At 46.1% G+C, this 19,248-nt stretch overlaps 1 protein-coding gene across 13 annotated transcripts in view; it reads right to left on the bottom strand.

Annotated features, from left to right (window-relative positions):
• Positions 1-19,248, bottom strand: part of ush2a (Usher syndrome 2A (autosomal recessive, mild)) — a 199,405-nt gene that overhangs the window by 105,607 nt on the left and 74,550 nt on the right. For all 13 annotated transcript variants that reach the window (XR_011982524.1, XM_072699000.1, XM_072698989.1 and 10 more), the window contains 6 exons: positions 16,470-16,631; positions 11,161-11,320; positions 8,080-8,242; positions 7,519-7,666; positions 4,839-4,990; positions 3,467-3,629 (listed from right to left, as the gene is read on the bottom strand). Coding sequence is in view for 12 of the 13 variants with exons in the window: in XM_072699000.1 (XP_072555101.1) it covers positions 3,467-3,629; positions 4,839-4,990; positions 7,519-7,666; positions 8,080-8,242; positions 11,161-11,320; positions 16,470-16,631 (948 nt within the window). In the remaining variant the exon portion in view is untranslated. The remainder of the gene's footprint in view (positions 1-3,466; positions 3,630-4,838; positions 4,991-7,518; positions 7,667-8,079; positions 8,243-11,160; positions 11,321-16,469; positions 16,632-19,248) is intronic.

The following is a 19,248-nucleotide window of genomic DNA, read 5'->3' as shown; positions in this document are numbered from 1 at the left end:
AAGTCCAACCCCCCCCCCCCCCCCATCCCCCCAGGCCATCTAACGGGCTGAAATGTGGCACCATAAAGAAATCAATAGGCATGAAGTGTCAGGATAGACTAAAAGCACATCAAAATCCATTCCTCATTCACCAGCGTACCGCAGCCCCATAACTCGATATACATATTACATACATTACTACTGTCAGTGTTTAAAGGGTCCGGAAACATTTTACAGGTTCAAGAAAAAGTAAAGAAACTTTAATTAATTTATCTGCGTCTTCAGCACCCCCCTGACGAATCGTTCCCACCCTGCCCCTCTGCCCTCAGCTTGGCTGATTTCTGTAAGTCCTGCCATTACACCTCATCCGTTTCCCCTAGCCGCAGATTTAAAACCATATTGCATGATAAAGCCAACGGACTCGCTCTCTTTTTTTTTTAAACCAATATTATTCCCCGTTTTTGCCGTCAGTAAAGACACGCAGACGCGCTTCTCCTTACTCCCAGCATAAGACAAATGTGCAGTTTTCAGGCCTGAAGAATATATAATGCTTAAAAAGTCCCTTTTTTCCTGCAGCTCTACATAAATCACAGAACTAGTCAATATTTAATAATGCTTGCCTTGGTCCGGAGTCCCTTGATCACCCCTGTCATGTGTAATAGCTCCCCCTCCGATATCTTTGACATAAAAGCCTGGCTTTACTGCAATACTAACATGTAGAGGGTCATTACTGATCGACATTTACCTTAATCTGTGACTGCCAGCCACAAGCCGATAAATTCCCCAGGAATCCGCTGGGAGAAATCAGTAAACTTCTCAGAGCAGAGGAGAGTGAGCAGGGAGCAAATTCTGCCCGGAACTGAATTCATTTCCCGGCCGGGGGGGGGATGGTTGGGGGGCTGGGGAGGAGGATGGGCCCTGACTGGAGAGAGCACCCTGGGCCTTATACAGTCATATAGCATACACACGTACAACACGCAGAAACATGGAGTGCACATACTTATGCACACACTCAAACTTACAAAGGCATGGAAACACATGAATGCAAAAATAGGAGCGGAGTGACCGTGAGCCGGTGCTCATCTGACGTGTTATTGAGTGTTACTATGGGGGTGGGGTAGGATGGGACATAGGCTTTAAGAAAAAAGAAAAAAAAAATGTGCATCATTCAAACACACATTGCAATATTATACTCTGGCAGAATACAGATTACACACTTACACCGTGATCCAGAGAGGAAAAAAACAATCATAACCAACAAATGCAGAACAGCAAACCTGAAAGAAAAAAAAAAAAAAAGCTTTTCTTTCAAATGGTCTGCAAGCAGGTTTTTTTTTTTTTGGTTGTACTCTCTCAAATCAATCCCCTGCACCTCATAATCTTACCAGTGCTCCTCAGAAGAATACATCAAAGCCCTTGCTCTATGAGCCGGGGACGTTGCCAGTCTTTGCTAGGGGTCACTTCCATCTGCTTGTACGCCGAGATTACAATCTTGAGTCCATAAGCTGCTCTCCCTACTTGCCGGAAAGCTACTTTCAAGTCTCCTGTAGTAGGGGTGCCTCGGACATGGCGGAGGGGGAAGGGGGTCCCGCTGAACGAAGCACAGGCGTGTACCGCAAATGGACGGGTGCGCACGGAATGTAATACTTGCACATCAGCGGGTATATCCAGTGTTTCAGAGCTGTGTGATTCTAAATCTCCTAATGTTTGCGTATCTCCGGCAGCAGCGTGTAAAATAGAAGGTTCACACTGCCAGATGACAGCCGTGGGTTTCCTGACAGGATATATCAAGCCGCAGTGACATTGGGTATAAAGAAGTGTTAGTAGAGTCCAGGGATAAACATGTCAGCAATAGCGGGGGGGGGGGGGGCAGATGTAAACGGCTGTGTCGTCAGGCTACGTAAATGAAGCTTCGCCCGCATCGTCTGGGAAACCGTGAGGTTTACGGGCATTGCGCTGCGTGCCAGCATGCCAGCGGGGGCACCGGAATCGCATGCAATGCGGTGACACCGCTGCCAGGCTACTGGGCCCAGAACGATCAGCTTTGCGCTGATGGACTCCTCTTTAATGAAGAGGGACAATCTATTATATTGGCCTGGCAGACAAAAGGAAAACGCTGACACAAAGGGGTGCGAGTCCGTCCTTTCATCTCCGCGCCACTGGAGGTTGACCAGAAAGGGCTAGGTAGGGGGAGGGGTCGGGTGGGGGGGCTTTGGCTGTGGCCCAGGAGCCACTTCAGCGGGAAGGGGAAGGGCCAGCCAACCACAGGCCCCGTCTGAAGCAGCACCGCGCCGTCGACACGTTGCCCCGTAAGTAACAATGAGGGCTGTGGCTGCTATCCCACGGACAGTGTTCACACTGAGAGGGCGCCACCCGAAGGCGACACTGTTTTAAACACACGTTTTTAATCACATAGTGGGGAAATCGGTTGGCATACCTACCTAAATGGGGAATTTCCATTCATTTCTATGTCTGTAATCCCAATCACGACACCCTTAACCACCCAGCCTAACCTTAACCATAAGCAACCAAAGAAAATGACTTTTGACATTTTGATTGTATTCACAGATTTTTATTATATCGTGGTTATCCAAATGGGGACCTGAGAAATGTCCCCAAAACTAAGGATGTTTCAGGTTTTACCACACTTTTGGGACATTTTGGTCCCCAAATGAGATCTATGTAAATACACACACACACACACACACACACACACACAGGATTATGTTTTTGCTTGGAGGTTTTAGTTACTACTTGGTTTTCATACTGAACAATTTAACTCTGTATACGATTCATTTAGGTACATCATAAGCAGACTGTTCATTTAGGTACATCATAAGCAGACTGTTCATTTAGGTAAACCATAAGCAGACTGCTCATTTAGGTAAACCATAAGCAGACTGCTCATTTAGGTATACCGTAAGCAGACTGCTCATTTAGGTACACCGTAAGCAGACTGCTCATTTAGGTACACCATAAGCAGACTGCTCATTTAGGTATACCGTAAGCAGACTGCTCATTTAGGTACACCGTAAGCAGACTGCTCATTTAGGTACACCATAAGCAGACTGCTCATTTAGGTATACCGTAAGCAGACTGCTAATTTAGGTACACCGTAAGCAGACTGCTCATTTAGGTATACTGTAAGCAGACTGCTCAGCTCATTTAGGTATACCGTAAGCAGACTGCTCATTTAGGTACACCATAAGCAGACTGCTCATTTACGTATACTAAAAGCTGACTGCACATTTAGGTATACCATAAGCTGACTGCTCATTTTGGTATACCATAAACAGACTGCCTTGCTACCTGTTACCTGAGCTAAGAATCTATTTACCAAAATGCAGACAGATTAGTATAATTTATGGGTCATTAGCCTGTTGCTCGAGAACGAGCACAGGCAGCACAGCAGTAAAGAGGCTGAGAGCATGAGAGCAGCTGGCGGTACCCTGGTGTTACAGTGTCGAGCCACACCATATGTATTTACCGGAGTCCTGGTAGAAAATCCCCTTAAACAGCACAGCGTAGGTCAGGTTCCCATTGGGCCTGGCCGGGCCCGTCCACCTGGCTCTCGCCAACCGTGGCCCCTCTGCATGGATCTCCAGGGCCACGGGGCCAACGGGGGCCGCCTCCAGTGTGCGCATCTCCACCTGGCAAAGACGACAAGGGCTTCACACTCAGCCGAAGGCACTTGCTTTTTCTGTGACCATAAGGCCCTGAAGGTGTCTATGTCTGACCAGCAGGGCCACTTTAATATACGGGCTTACCCAGGCTCAAGCCCAGGGGCTTCTACAAAGACGGGCCCTCAACTAACCTCGATAAATGAAACGTAACCCCTCTCCTGGCCAACAACTATTACCATTATAGAAAACAATAGGGGGGTCTCTGACAACTCAAATAGCCCAGGGGCCACTAACCATGATAACATGCTGACCATGATACACAGAGCAGCCCAGCAGCTTCCGTAATGCTGTTCTTCCAAGGCCCCAAGTCAACACTTTTACTCTCAATGTAGCAAGACGTCCATACAATAAAAACATTAAGCACGTAGCTGGAATAACGCAGACATTAGCGGTAAAGCGTGGACATGTCAAAACCGCTAATCACATACAGCTATTATTATCCAGTCAGCAAACTGAAAACAACCCAAGAGCTTCACACATTTTTAAAAGTTTAGTTGTGCTAATATAATTCATTACACACACGGGCTCAGCTGACCTTTCACAGCATGTCCATCACTGTGAAAATTAGCTATTCAGAAAGGGAAATTATTATAAATTCAGAAAAAATAGATCTGAGAAATAAATTGTATATGATCAATTTGTATGAGAAGTATATAGTTAAGGACGATGAATCTATTTTATTTGAATATGAATAATGGGCATTGTGCTTTTCACATTGGTATATGCTGACGAGGAAAAAAAAAAATGATTTTAACAAAAACATATTCATAATATTCCCCAGAACGATAGCATACGCACTTTTCGACGTTGCTTTTCTCCTGCCATCTGCCAAAAGTGGGAAACAGTTTTTTTTTTGGTCAGCTTGTCAACTCGGAGCAGCTGAACCCCAGCGTCCGGGACCCTCCTGTCCGGCCCGACTTCTGCTGCGTCTGCAGGTCGCGAAAACCCCGCCCCCACCGCGCTTTTCCACTAAATATTGCGCACATATTGGAAAAGTGCCCAGATGTGGCCCATCAAAGCCGTAACCAGCCCTGAGTGGCATTTATACCAAATGTCAAGCACGAGCAGAAGGGGCTCTATTGAACGGAGCGAATCGATCAGCTTTATGATGTTGGCTGCCATCTGACACCGGGGCCATTAGCATAATGCAAATGCGCCGCCACCACTGCCGCTCACCGGGGGCCCCAAGGCGCAGCCTTCAGCGGTGCAGGCCTGCACGCGGAAGCTGTGCAGGTTCCAGGCGGACAGGTTCCCCACCCAGAAGTGCTGGGACAGCGAGTCCTGCACCAGCAGCCCGTCCATCCACAGCCTGTAGCCGGTGATCACACCTGCGTGGTGATATGGACAAACACAGACATAAGTAGAGTCACAGACACACATGCATACACACAGACATAAGTAGAGTCACACAGACACACATGCATACACACAGACATAAGTAGAGTCACAGACACACATGCATACACACAGACATAAGTAGAGTCACACAGACACACATGCATACACACAGACATAAGTAGAGTCACAGACACACATGCATACACACAGACATACGTAGAGTCACAGAGACACACATGCATACACACAGACATAAGTAGAGTCACAGAGACACACATGCATACACACAGACATAAGTAGAGTCACACAGACACACATGCATACACACAGACATAAGTAGAGTCACAGACACACATGCATACACACAGACATAAGTAGAGTCACACAGACACACATGCATACACACAGACATAAGCTGACGCACACAAACACACACACAGACAAAGTAGATGCAGACACGAACACGTAAACATATGAAGATGCACACAGACAAACAAGGCCACACACAGACATAAGCAGATGCACACAGATACACACAGAGAGACATAAAAACATACATATATATATATGTTGTATATGATGCATGTGGTAATCATGTTTTATGAGATGCTGAATGGAGTACTACTTTGCTAATTTGTCCAGGGGCTTCTACAAAGATGGGTCAGGAATCCCGAAATTATGCAGGCGCAGAAGTGAGTGCAGGATTCACCACGGGAAACTACAATGGAGGCGATGAAAAGCATTTTGTGACACGGAGAGAGTTTTCCAGCGACGGTGCTGAACTGTCATCTGGACAAAGTTGTAACTTCAGTATGCCCCTCCCCTCAGCCCCCCCACATAGGAACAGTGAAGCTGAAAGTGAAAGGAAGGGATCAGGAGGTATAGCAGAGAGAATAACAGCTAAGCACCCCCCTTGCTAACTGCACAGAAGAAGCTCTTAAATTCGTAATCAGAAAAAAAAAAAGGAGAGAGAACAAGTGAGGCAGTCGCTGCACGCCGGCCTGACTGCGGACAGACGCCAGGTGGCGGAGCAGGCAGCGGGACATCAGGCCGCCGTGTAAAAGCGTGCCATCGGCAGGGCTATCTGCCCGCGCTCGGGCATTTAGGTAAGACGGACCGAGAGGTGGGGGGGGTTTGGTTATAGCACATGACTGAAGAGAAAAAACAATTTGAGGTACAAAAACAGCTGTGGAGACAGCCACGCTCTGTCCATGCGCAAACACAAGAAGGTATGAGAAAAACGAACCGTCAAACTACTGTAAGATTATACTACTCTCACTGAGAATGCGATGGGAATTTATACTACAAAAAACTACAAAAAATGAGAAAAAGCTACAAATAATACAAGTTAATCACAAGACGCAGTTACTGCATGCTGTTTTTAGTTTTTGCTGTAAATGTTTAAATATCCACCATGATAGCACTGGAAATAACAATGCCAAGGGGTGTAGAGGGTCTGCACGATAACTAGCTAACAGAGATCATCAGTGAAAGTGACGCATGCACCAGTAAGGAGCCAAAAAGATGAAGGCAAGGTGCTCCCCACCCAAGCTACAAGCATGTAAACACATGACCGCGGGAGCCGTGATTCATGAAGCATGTGTAGCGTCTTTACCTGGTGAACAGCAGTAAATTGTCTATGAGGTTTTTAATTTGAGGTGTATACATGTATGCATGATCATCCAAAATTTTTGTATTATTCAGTAAATTAGTAGCAAATTGTACAGTCGTGTGTTTGTTAGCAAGTAAAATGAAAATGTTAAAATGTGTTTTTAATGAAAGACAACAAATAAAAAGAAAAGGGCATAAATTGTCTTCAAAATGTTTTATGGTGGAAATATTACATTTTATATTTCTACTTGTTTAAAATATCTTACTTTGTTTAAAAACTAAAAAACTGTGGTTTTGTTGTGCTGTTAAAATAATATCCAAATAAAATAAAAATAATAGAAATCATGTAAGATTCCAGTAAAATCTGTAACAATTATTAATATATTACACCAATATTTTATTTCACAGACTAACAACTATTGTAAAATAACCCCTGTTCTATAAGGTTTTTTCCAACCCGATTTGTATAAATAAAAAACATAAACTATGATGGAGAGAAAACAGCGGTTTAGCGTGGGGGGGCATATACCATATTATCGTTACTGCCTGGAGGGAGCCCATTTTTGGAGCGAGCCTGAGTGTCCCCTTCCGGATAACACAGCACAGGGAGCAGAGCCCCGCTTTCACGGTCGGCTGTGACGCTCGGCAAACGAAGCCGCAGCCCGCACAGCAGTTGCAGTTCACAGCATCAGTCAAAAGGGAGCACTTTCTATCCACTTTAAGCCACACTCCAACTCGCTCACGTCCCCCCCCCTTACGTGTCTCCATCCTCGCTCGCCGCGCAAAGGGGCTGCTGCCCGCCGTGGTTTTATGTGCTAAACCGCCATTAAAAATGAAGCACCGGTACCCAAGTCGCCATTTAGAATATGAATTGACCTCTCCAGCAACTGGTCTTAACCCCACTCACCGTTGGGCGCCGACGGGAGGGGCCAGGAGACGTTGAAGGAGTCTGGGGAGAGGGACACGACCGAGGGGGCGGGGACATCCTCGGGGGTGCTCTCGTCTGTATGTTGCACGCTGGGAGAGCTCAGAGTGCAGCCACCCCCTGTGCATGCCTATACAAACAGTCATGCATCAGGGGTCAAAGGTCAGAGGTCACTGCCTCCTCCATATTACCTGAACCACATCTATTTCAAGTTAAAACATAAATTCCTAACTAATACATGCAAGTAATTTTTATTTAAATAATTAAAAAAGTACAGGAAAACATAAAGAAAAATATAAATAATATAAAATCAAATATGAAAACCAACAAAAATACTGATTTACTAGCTGTTTTGCTTGTATGCCACTAGAGACAAAGGCATTTCCTAAATAATCTAATTGCAAAACAATACAATTCATGTACTTTTTAAATTATAATGCACCGTTCAATTTATACAGACCTATGCTAATTCTAGGTACAAAATTCATATGGTCAATGTAGAGCAGGACAGATGCTTCAAGTAGAGATCATTTTCATACGTACTGCTATCTGGAAGGTGTAGGTAGTGCCTGGGACAAGGCCATACAGAGTGTGGTCCTCAAAGAGCTCGGAGCTGTTACATGCCACTAGCGGCTCCACTCCCGGTGTCGACACGTAGAGGGCGTAGTACTCCAGCACCCCGTTTGCCTCCGAAGGCGCTGTCCACCTGTGCCAGAGAAGAGAAGCGCAGGTCTGGTGGGTCTCTTTTGTGGCGCGGCACGGACAGAAATAGGAAAGGCTGTTAGGTTACTGTCTCTTCTTGTGAGATGACTTTTCTGGCAGCTATATATAGCACAGAGGACGGCGCTACAGTATCTGCTGCAGGATCCAGGAGAGCCGGGCCAGGTGAGAGGACCATGGGGAGGAAAGAGGAGAGGGGGAACAGAGGAACCGGCAACCAAACACCTCTCTCTGTCCTCTTGGAAAATCACTCGCTTCCTTACTCCGAGCAAAGCATGCACATCGCAGCATTTATGCTTAACGCCGAAAGTTAAAAATGAAATTAAGTGCTTCACTCAAAGGATAATCCACGTAGCTAATGTGCAGTATTTAACCTCTTTTTAAAATATAATGGTCAATGCTAGATAATAGCTAAACTGAATTATCTTCTGAACTACAGGGTAAAGTGCAAGTTAGAGAACCTACTGTATATAATGTAAGGTTAAGAAATGATAATCACATGTATATATACAGGTTTCGGATTTCATTTTACTATTCCTGTGGGGGAATCTTCTTCCAAATAGAAATACATATAACTAAATATTATACAAACATATGACAATATAACAAAGGTGAATATACCAATCTATTACAGAATAAATGATGTATGGATGAATGAGTGTGTGTGTGTGTGTGTACAAAGGCACATTATATTTATTAGATACATAGTAATACTAATAGTTAACTCCTTCATTTAACATTCCTTCTGTATTTAAGATATTTTATAGGTCTTTAATACAATATTCAGTATAAGATTGCTTCTACTGTATATATGCTGTATAAGAAACATGAAGTTGTATTTAAATTCCACTTTGGTGTTATTCCACTTTTCTTGCCCAGTAACAGAATGTAGATGAAATGCTTTACAGCCTAATATCAGTCTAATGTCCTCAGTAAGTTGTCTCCGTAACAGTGTGTAGCACCATTTCTGTAATTTCTCTCCTTGGGGAGGCACATGCCAGAAGAAGCCTGTCTCCGCTAGCAGAGCCTCGGCATGTTTTTGAAGCAGGAAGGTGACAGACAGGCGGCGTGGGGGCACGGACCTGCAGGGCACTTTCGGCAATATCGGCGCGCAAAATCCACCCCCACCGTCCAGGATCCTGCCACCTTACTCACGGGCAAATTGCGGCGCTTCTTTAAGAAAAATCCCATATCGAACCTCTGTGACCTTTCACCTCGTGCTATTATGATTCTGCTAACGAGGCAATACCACATGGACGCCCCCGCTTCCAGAATTAGGCCCTCGCAGGAAAAAGGAGGGGGAGGCAAGAAGGGGAGACATCACCCATAACATCAAAGCACCGCAAGCACAACCCTTGCCGCCTGCCTCTCCCTGTATTTAAATTGAAATATTTGCAGGAAATAAAGCAATAACCGTTTTCTCCCACACCGATGAGAACAATAAATAAGAGGGGCTTGAGAACAGATGCCGGAGTGCTCCGTGAAAAAGGGCACCATTAGGAGATGAAGAAAACATAATGAAGTTATGAAAATCGGTGATGGAACAAATTGGGTCATATACATCTTTTTAATAAATGACTTACAGAGATCACCGGCTTCCATTAATGCGCAGGAGAACAAGGCTGGGGTTTTACCAAGGTGGGCTGGGGGGGTATTATCCTAATCGAATGAAGACTGCATGGAGTGGTTGCTACATTATACAAGATGGCAGAAGACAGTTATAAAGTAAAATGGTGTGTGTGTGTTGGGGGGGGGGGGGGGGTCATTTAAATTACTAGGTTTAATGGTACAAGACCTGCATTGGGGTGGATGTGAAGCAGGTATCGGCACTGATATGAATTCCCCTTGTGTCCCCATGTGCCCTGTCCCCACCGCGAGCGAAGTGCTGACGTACGCGGGGTCCTGTGTCACATGGATGCCCTTCCCCCGCCTCCTGCCTGCAGGGCGCGCTGTCCTCACTGTTCCACCATTGTTCTGAAGTGGCACCGGACAAGTGCTAACGGGAGTGTGTCCCCCATGGCTTTCACATGGACTGTGAAGAGCGCGGACGGGAAGCTGGGTTTGTCTGGACATGTGGGCCAAAGGGGATGGAGGTGGGTGGGGGCAGAGCAGAAGTGGGCGGGGCAAGTGCAGAGGTTTGTGGGGCCAGTGCAGAAGTGGGTGGGGCCAGTGCAGAGGTGGGTGGGGCCAGTGCAGAGGTGGGTGGGACCGAGCCTGGTGAGTGAGGCCAGCTCGGGTGGGTAGGGATTCCTTGCACATGTTGACATGATTCAGAGAAGGTCAGCTGATATGACAGACAAGATAGCTAACAAACTGAAGAGCAAGCCCAGGGACACCATACCAGAATGAAAGTCTGAAATTTCAACCAAAAACTAAGTGGAAGGAAGAAAAATCAACTAACATATAGTGGGATGGGATCCAAGCCCCCCTCACTAGAGGTGTGAGGCTATGCTGCCCCCCGTTGAGCCACCACATACAATATAAAACAACTGCAATAATCAAAGCAGAATAATGAAATAACCAAAACAATACTTTAAGGGAAATACATTTATCCGACACCAGATCGCTGCGGCATGTTTCAGCTCAGTGATAAAAGCGGCTCACTGTAGGGCTTCAGATCCTGCAGACCGACACACCTTCATGCCTTACAGTACAGGTCCGCTAAACGATATGATGAAACGAGTGGTGAAGCTTATGTAGAAAGCTTATCTGGAGGTCCTTTAATAAATCTGACCGTCTTACTATATATCTGCAGATAGCTGCTGAGGATGGCACAGCAGAGGCACCCCCCCGCTGCCGGCTGATGTGACGGCACCCAGAGAGAGCAACGCGCCGCTGCGCAGCCAGAGCAGACCCGGGATTTATGGGAAATGAGGAGAGAGAAACAAGGAGGGTGAATCTCACTGCACGTGGATGCTGCGGGAGTCCAGTGGCGTGAGGAGGGGCGGGTCCATGTGAGCGGGAGGCGTCTGGGCAGTGAACTGGGTGACCGTGGAGCTGTTGGAGCAGCCGGAGGAGGTGCAGGCGGTCAGGCGTAGCCAGTGGGGGCTGTACACCTCCAGACCTGTGAAGGATGCCCAGGCAGACAGGACGAGACACGCCACCGTGAGCCATGGACTGGGGGGGGGGGGTGATCTGGGCTGTATTTCTGCCAAGTTAAATAACGATTCAAATAAGCGTTCAGAGGGCAGAACAACAAACTATAACACATACGGGGTAAAATACTACAGAAACATACTACATATAAAATAACACACACAACCACACTATGGAAGGATTTCTATTTCACACAAATCCACATTTTTCACAACATCAACCATACGATCAACCGTACGATAAAATAAGCACTTATGAAACAACTGGGGTGGCACCCATGTATAAGTGAACTGTGGGGCTTGGAAACTAAAGGCACTTTAAAAAAACACATTACCTGTTACATCTGACTGAATCGTTATTGAATTTCCATTAGTGAATTGTTAGTGAATTGCTGTTGCTGGATTGTTGCTGAGTTGCCGTTAAACTGTGCCTGAATAATGATTCTGCGCCGGCATTTAAAGCCACGTTTCGCTACTGTTCTCCATACGAGCTGCCTTTACGCGCTCAGATTTATACAGCTGACCTCATTTCAGCAGCTCGTCATTTTATCAGAAATGTTATAAAGAGGGATTGCTGTCTCACAAAATCACCATCAGTCAGTGTGATTAATCTTGGCTCCACGTGTGGACAGAGGCTGGGCTCGATCGTGTTTCGGGGCATAGATCTTCTCCTGTGATATTTCTAACCTTTGGTAAACTCCTGAATAAAATATCATAAAAACAGGTAGGTGATGTGCTAATTAATAAATTAATTTTTCACATTTCACATTTCTCAAAAGCACTGTTAATGTTACTGTTAATCATGCCGTTATCCACTTTATTATGAAATGGCGGGAACCTTCAGTATTATATAATATGTCGATAGTCAGTTCGTACTGCTATAAATTTCGTTTTAAAATGCCACAGAGACATATTCTTACCGATTAAGTTTTACCTCACCGCCTAAAAAAATGTCCGAGGACACAATTCATCTACTGACTGTGCACTATGACTCAGTTGAAAAAAGAGCTTAACAAAATGTCAAATAAGGACTGAGACTAGAACATTCAGCAGCCAAGACGCCAAAGCATGCTTAGCCACCCTACGCCGACGGTTGCGACAGAGGCAGTCTTAATGGTACGGATGCGGTTTTTAAGTGGCAAAGAAACCCGAGTTCCCGGAGGAATGAGTCTCTCCAAAAGTTATTCCAGATGTCCTTGAGCCGATCAATTAAGCTAGTTAAAAACATAAGATCACGACGGCAGCTTCACCAAGGAGGCCTTCGGCGGTTCTTTAAGACCGCCTTCTCGCGTCGACTGCGCGAGAGCAAACAGAAGACAATATTAACCTCTCACCACTCTTGGTGATGAGTTGATGCTACAATAAACAACCACCCGCTGGGCCTGCATCCTTTTGACGGGGTGGGAAACAGCCGCGCGAGGCCTTCCACGTCGCTGGGCTCATTTGTTCATAATTTGTACTTAGAGGCTAGAGCCTCAGACGCTCGCCGGGAATGGCGCCTTTCAAAGGGCATTCTTGACGGGAAGGAGCCTTTCTCCTTGAAGATCTTGAAAGCAGTTTACTGTCAAGGAATGGAGGGGAAGAGATGGAAAAGAATCCAAAATCACAGCAGGGGCCGCTACGAAGCTGAGCTTAGATATCCTGAAGGAAATTGAAATCTCTAGGTTTGAATATAAAGTCAGGAACTAAGGGGGGAGGAGGTACTGTGCTGTGTCTGTATATGGGCCCTTATCATCTCGGAGCCAGTGGTGAACATGCCGTTTCTTTGGCTGGATGAGAAGTGACAGCAAGTCCATGGTGCCCCTGGTGAAAAATCTCCTATGGCATGGTGTGGTGAACATCTTTGAGGCTCCAACGTTAACTCACATGCATTTGCTTCCGAATTCTTGCTGAATTAAATGTGCATGTATGTATGTGTAGGGGGGATATGTGGATATGTGATGTAATAATGAAGACTGCCCACACTCTGCTCTAAATACTGCACTTAACAATTGCATTAACTAGATGCAAAAACTGCATTCCCAGAAAATCATGATAGCAGAAAACATGTTCTGTGATTTCAGCTTATTTATGCAACTTCACCTGTTGACTGAATACAGGGAGAGAACTGGATCATGATAAATGGCTTAAGGATTATATTGGCCAGAATTACCTGGAGATGCGTTATGAGAAATTACATCCAAGTGCATAGATGGCCACTGACCATTGTCAGAATATCTATATTTTTTTAATATATGCAGGGAGTGATGCCCTGTTTCCCCCATTGATTTTCTGCTGTAGCTGTAAGATTTCAATTGATCTGACTTCTTTTCCTCCTCGACAAAACAAATATATGAGTGTTTAAAGAGCTCTGGGCTATCAGTGAAGTCATCACAAAAAAAAAAAAAAAAGAATTTCTCTCTCATTCAAAAATAAAGAAAAATTATGGGAGAACTCAAGCCAACTCAACAGCAATATATGTATAACAAATAAATCCATTCATCAAGTCATGTCCTCCATAGTGGTTTATCCAGCTGAGGTGGGTCTGGAGCCTCTCCCGGAAAGGAGAGCACACCAGGCAGGGGAGATCCACTGATAAATTTATATTAATATTTACAATGTTTTCTACAGAAAATTGCACAAAATATCCACATTTAACATAGCTAAATAAACCGAAAACATCTCATCTCAACTACCCAAGCTTTTTCTAAGTGATGCTGATGGTAGTAGAATTGTGGATTGATCAGACCAGACCACTTTTTCCATGACCACAGATTCTAGCTCAGTCCCTAGACACTGCCAGGCCAGTTGCGAGATATAACCTCTCCAGTGTCTCTTGGGTCCTCCACAAGGCCTCAGCAGGACATGCCCAGTTGACTGGCCGGTATCTGCATAAGATTCCTGAACCAGCTCAGCTGACTTCTCTCAATCTGAAGGAGCAGCAGCTCTATCCTGAGATCCCTCCAGATCTTTCTGTGATGGAGAGCGAGTCCAGCAATCCTGCGGAGAAACCTCATCCCAGCTGCTTGTCCTTCGGTCATTAACCATGACCATAAGTGAGGAATGTGACGTAGACTAACCAATAAAACAAGAACTTTATCTTTCTTGTTTCACCCTCATGGACCTTCTAAGTACCCACAAAACGGCAGCCACTGAACCGATCTGACTACAAATCTCACATTTCCGTAAAGCAGAGTTCGCCAGTTTGGGTCCTGGAGGGTCAGCCCACAACACAGTTTGCAGATTTCCCTGCTTAAACACACCTTATTCAGCTGACAAAATAAGTGCCACTTGGAGTGACAGCTCACCACCCGTCAGATGAGAGGTGGGGGTCAACAGCAGGACCATCTATGCAGATGAAGAGAACGGACCCAGACTAACTAGACTTTGGCAAAGGAGAAAAACTAAACAAGAATAGTATAAAAAGTAAACAATGCACAAGCCCAAATTCTCATTCGGCAAAGTGCTACTATCTTTGTGCATATTTATTTATAGTATTTTCACTTTTATTACTGCAGAGGGTAAAGGTTTTTCTGTCCTGTAATCAAAGTAAAGGGTAACAGGCTAAACACTTGGCTGATTAAGCACATGTGATTGTTTGTGACTCTTTCCCGCATTTCTGAAGCCAGTGGGAACCAAATTAAAGCAGCACATAAAAGTCAATCTGGAGCGTGCATGAACGGTTGATAAAGGCAGAGAGGACGGCTATCTGCGCGCCCCAGCTGCACCCCGCACGCTGACGGTGGGGCGCACTCCGCTCCCAGCCGCGTTCTCCGGGAGGGGGCCATCCTGAGGGAGGTGTGCCTGGGAATCCCGTCGGCACGGCCCGTCCAATATCATAACGCACGTTCGGCAGATAGGACAACCCACATCTAATGAACAGCCTGCTGTTTGGCCGCCTGAGGAAATCAGAGAGAATATACAGTGGAGACTGGGGGCAAAGCAGGCACACATTCCAGCATCTGCAGACTGTAAGGCTTTATACCTGGTTAAATTTAACAAAGAACCCCTGGCGACAGGAAGTTTTGTTTTTACACTGTGTGAAATATGCTTTTGGCAAAGTGTGCAAAGTGAAAATCCCCATAACTAGGCCTGGCTCCACACTGGGGGATCATGAAGGGTCGGCTCACCCAGTCACAAGCTTGGCCCACTCTAACACTGGGAAACCGCCAACCAATCACAGATATTTTTTACTACTGTAAATAGGAAGGGAGCAAGCCAATTTAAGACTTTTTCAACTCACAAAGCACTCCCCCCTGCTTCTACAGAGAACACTGTGGCCCAGCCTATATCATAGTTACTGCCACAAAGGTTTTTTTTTTTTTGAGTGACCCATAAAAACGATGCATTTAAATCCTTCAGACCGTTATTGAGATGTCTGACGATGTCGGCAGATGATTGATATGCAGTCCTGAGCAGGCTACCTCCAGGCTGAAACAATGCAGCCTGTGGGAACTGGGCCATTTCCAGTGATGTTACAACAGACCAGCATGGCATTGTGCTTTATACTAAAACACCTGCTTCCTCTATTCATGGCCTGCTGCTCTTTAAGAAATCCAATCAGGGAGCATGACTCTCTACCTGATCTGGACAGGGAACCATATTATATAGTTTTCCCTAAAATTACCCCAACCACAATTCATATGACATACAGCGTATGATGCTATTTCTCTTGTTTCTGCTGCATTGTTTCCTTAAAAAAAATCACCAACGATTCATCGTGACATATTTCCAATTTCACAGCATCTAACATTAAAGTCACTGATAAGTGTGCAGACTCTCTTTACACTCTTATAATACTTACTGTGCCGAAAATTCACACTGCTTTACATTAAGTTATGTCTACAACAGTTTAATATAACATAGAGTTTCACAGAATTTTTGTTGTCCAGCAGCATTATAAAAATAAATCCCCTCCCCAAAAAAGTAAATAAAAAAGCAAATAACCAAGAGCAGATCGTACACATTAGACAGACACACAGGAGAAGGCAGACAGCCTGCAGTATTGGTCAGACGGGCCGCAGAGACAACAGCCTTGGGTCTGCAGCAGCCCAGCCTGACAGACAGGCAAACACTCCCCCAGGGGTCCCCCACGTGTGACTATGCCGAGGAGGAGGAGGAGGAGGAGGAGGCGCCCACCTGTGATGTTGAACTCAGTGCTGTCGCCCCGGTAGATGAGGGAGCCGTCCTTATACAGCAGGTATTCCGTGATGATCCCATTGGCCTTTTGAGGAGGGTCCCAGGACAGCCACAGAGAGGTGGGGTACACAACAGCCTTGGGGGGCATGACACCTTCGGGAGCTGGGACAGGAAAACAGCAGCAATCAGAACCGCGGGCAGAGAGGAGCAGTCGTGGTCATGCAGTTCCGGAACAGGGTAGATGGGGGCAGTGAGGAGCTGTGACTTCGAAGCTTGCGGACGGTTTAGGAACGTCTCTGCTTACCAAGGCAACTGGAAATCACTGTTCTTTGCTTTAACAATACTTTTAAAAGGAAGTTATAGCACTAGAAAAACAATACAACTGATTGGCCTATTCCAGGAAGCACGAGGCATGAGGCGGGGGGGGAAACCCCTGGCTGGGATCCCGGTCCACGCCAGGTACACGCACACACACGGCTTATAGAAGAGGACAATGCCATTCCAGTGTACAGCTTTGCCCTGGAGCACGAGCCCAAACTTCACGCTGCACTTTGGTCAATAAGCTTCTACAATAACATGCGATGCCAGATAAGGATGTCTGCCTCTGACCTACGACGCCAAGAGGTCTTTCCTGAACCTCAAAAATACCATCTACATGGACTGCTCTACATGGACTGCTCGGGAGTGGTCAAATAGCAAAGTGGGTAGGATCATCCAGAGAAGCGCAATTTAAGGTGGATGCACAAAACGGTAGACTGTGGTGCTGTGTATGGGGCAGCTGGTACTCTGGGCAACACGTCAAAAGCAACCTCGCTCACGGCTGCAGTTTGTGGCCGACTGGGTTAGGTGGCTGTGCCTGTGATCGGTTCGAATCCCAGGGTTGGTGGAGTGATGTCACCAATGTTCCCCTGAGCAAGACCCTTAACCCCCAGCTTCTCCAGGGATTTGCTGACCCTGCATTCTCAAAAAAGGTACCGTATACTGTTTTAGATAATAGAGCCCACTAAATAAATTAAATATCTCGCGAGAGTAATTTCAGAAAAGTGGCGATGAGGGCTGATCAAGGGGCCTGTAAGGGAGAGTGGACGTCCTAGAGATGTGCTTCTGTTTCAAGGGGCCTGTAAGGGAGAGTGGACGTCCTAGAGATGTGCTTCTGTTTCATGGGGCCTGTAAGGGAGAGTGGACTTCCTAGAGATGTGCTTATGTTTCATGGGGCCTGTAAGGGAGAGTGGACTTCCTAGAGATGTGCTTCTGTTTCACGGGGCCTGTAAGGGAGAGTGGACTTCCTAGAGATGTGCTTCTGTTTCATGGGGCCTGTAAGGGAGAGTGGACTTCCTAGAGATGTGCTTCTGTTTCATGGGGCCTGTAAGGGAGAGTGGACTTCCTAGAGATGTGCTTCTGTTTCATGGGGCCTGTAAGGGAGAGTGGACTTCCTAGAGATGTGCTTCTGTTTCATGGGGCCTGTAAGGGAGAGTGGACTTCCTAGAGATGTGCTTCTGTTTCATGGGGCCTGTAAGGGAGAGTGGACTTCCTAGAGACGTGCTTCTGTTTCATGGGGCCTGTAAGGGGGAGTGGATGTCCTAGAGATGTGCTTGTTTCATGGGGTCTGTAAGGGAGAGTGGACGTCCTAGAGATGTGCTTCTGTTTCATGGGGTCTGTAAGGGGGAGTGGACTTCCTAGAGATGTGCTTCTGTTTCATGGGGCCTGTAAGGGAGAGTGGACTTCCTAGAGATGTGCTTCTGTTTCATGGGGCCTGTAAGGGAGAGTGGACTTCCTAGAGATGTGCTTCTGTTTCATGGGGCCTGTAAGGGAGAGTGGACTTCCTAGAGATGTGCTTCTGTTTCATGGGGCCTGTAAGGGAGAGTGGACTTCCTAGAGATGTGCTTCTGTTTCATGGGGCCTGTAAGGGAGAGTGGACTTCCTAGAGATGTGCTTCTGTTTCATGGGGCCTGTAAGGGAGAGTGGACTTCCTAGAGATGTGCTTCTGTTTCATGGGGCCTGTAAGGGAGAGTGGACTTCCTAGAGACGTGCTTCTGTGTCATGGTGGCGGACGGCGACATCTCACTGCTTGTTATATAAAGTTTAATTTTTTCCTTCACACAGACTCCTAATGTCAGATTATCCTCCCCAACAGGGACTATTTCACCGATGCAGATTAATGTGCAGGAGGGAACCTACCCGCGTATATTACCGAGACATCCAGGTGAATCCGAGAAGACTCACGCAACTGAGCCTTTGCTGAACTTTTTCCTAAGTGTTATGGACACTTTAAAGCGTTACGCACATCTGACGGCAGTAATATTGGCCACTGGCAATTAATCCTCCTTTATTCTGCTATTGTGCCAAAGTTAAGGTCCCGATGGTTTTTTTCCCTAAACTGACAGAGTAGGGTTATCTCTTCCTCTTGCATGGCCTCAGACAAACGACAAAGCGGGGGGAAAGAAAGAGAGAAAAGGAGGATATGGCGAGAAAGCATCTCCAAATGACGCTGCGGCAGGGCAGTGAGCCACCCACGGAAATGAAGCGTTTGATTCTCAATTTCATACTTTGCTATACAATCAATTCTTTTTAGGCAGACTGTCCCCAGATTTACATCTGTGGCATAGTAAAATGAAGAAGCTCTCATTAATCTTTCAGATGCCTCGTATTAATGACAAGGCTCTCGCATGAACAATGTAACAGCAATTAAAAAGTCCATTAATCTGTATTACAGCTATTAAAGATGCATGTCATTAAAGGGTATCAAGTCTGATTCATTTTCAACCCCCCCACCACCCCC

Source organism: Paramormyrops kingsleyae, chromosome 14 (assembly GCF_048594095.1).
Source record: "Paramormyrops kingsleyae isolate MSU_618 chromosome 14, PKINGS_0.4, whole genome shotgun sequence".
Classification (NCBI taxonomy): domain Eukaryota; kingdom Metazoa; phylum Chordata; class Actinopteri; order Osteoglossiformes; family Mormyridae; genus Paramormyrops; species Paramormyrops kingsleyae.
The sequence above is the reverse complement of the archived record's forward strand: the minus strand, read 5'-3'. Positions and strand labels throughout refer to the sequence as shown.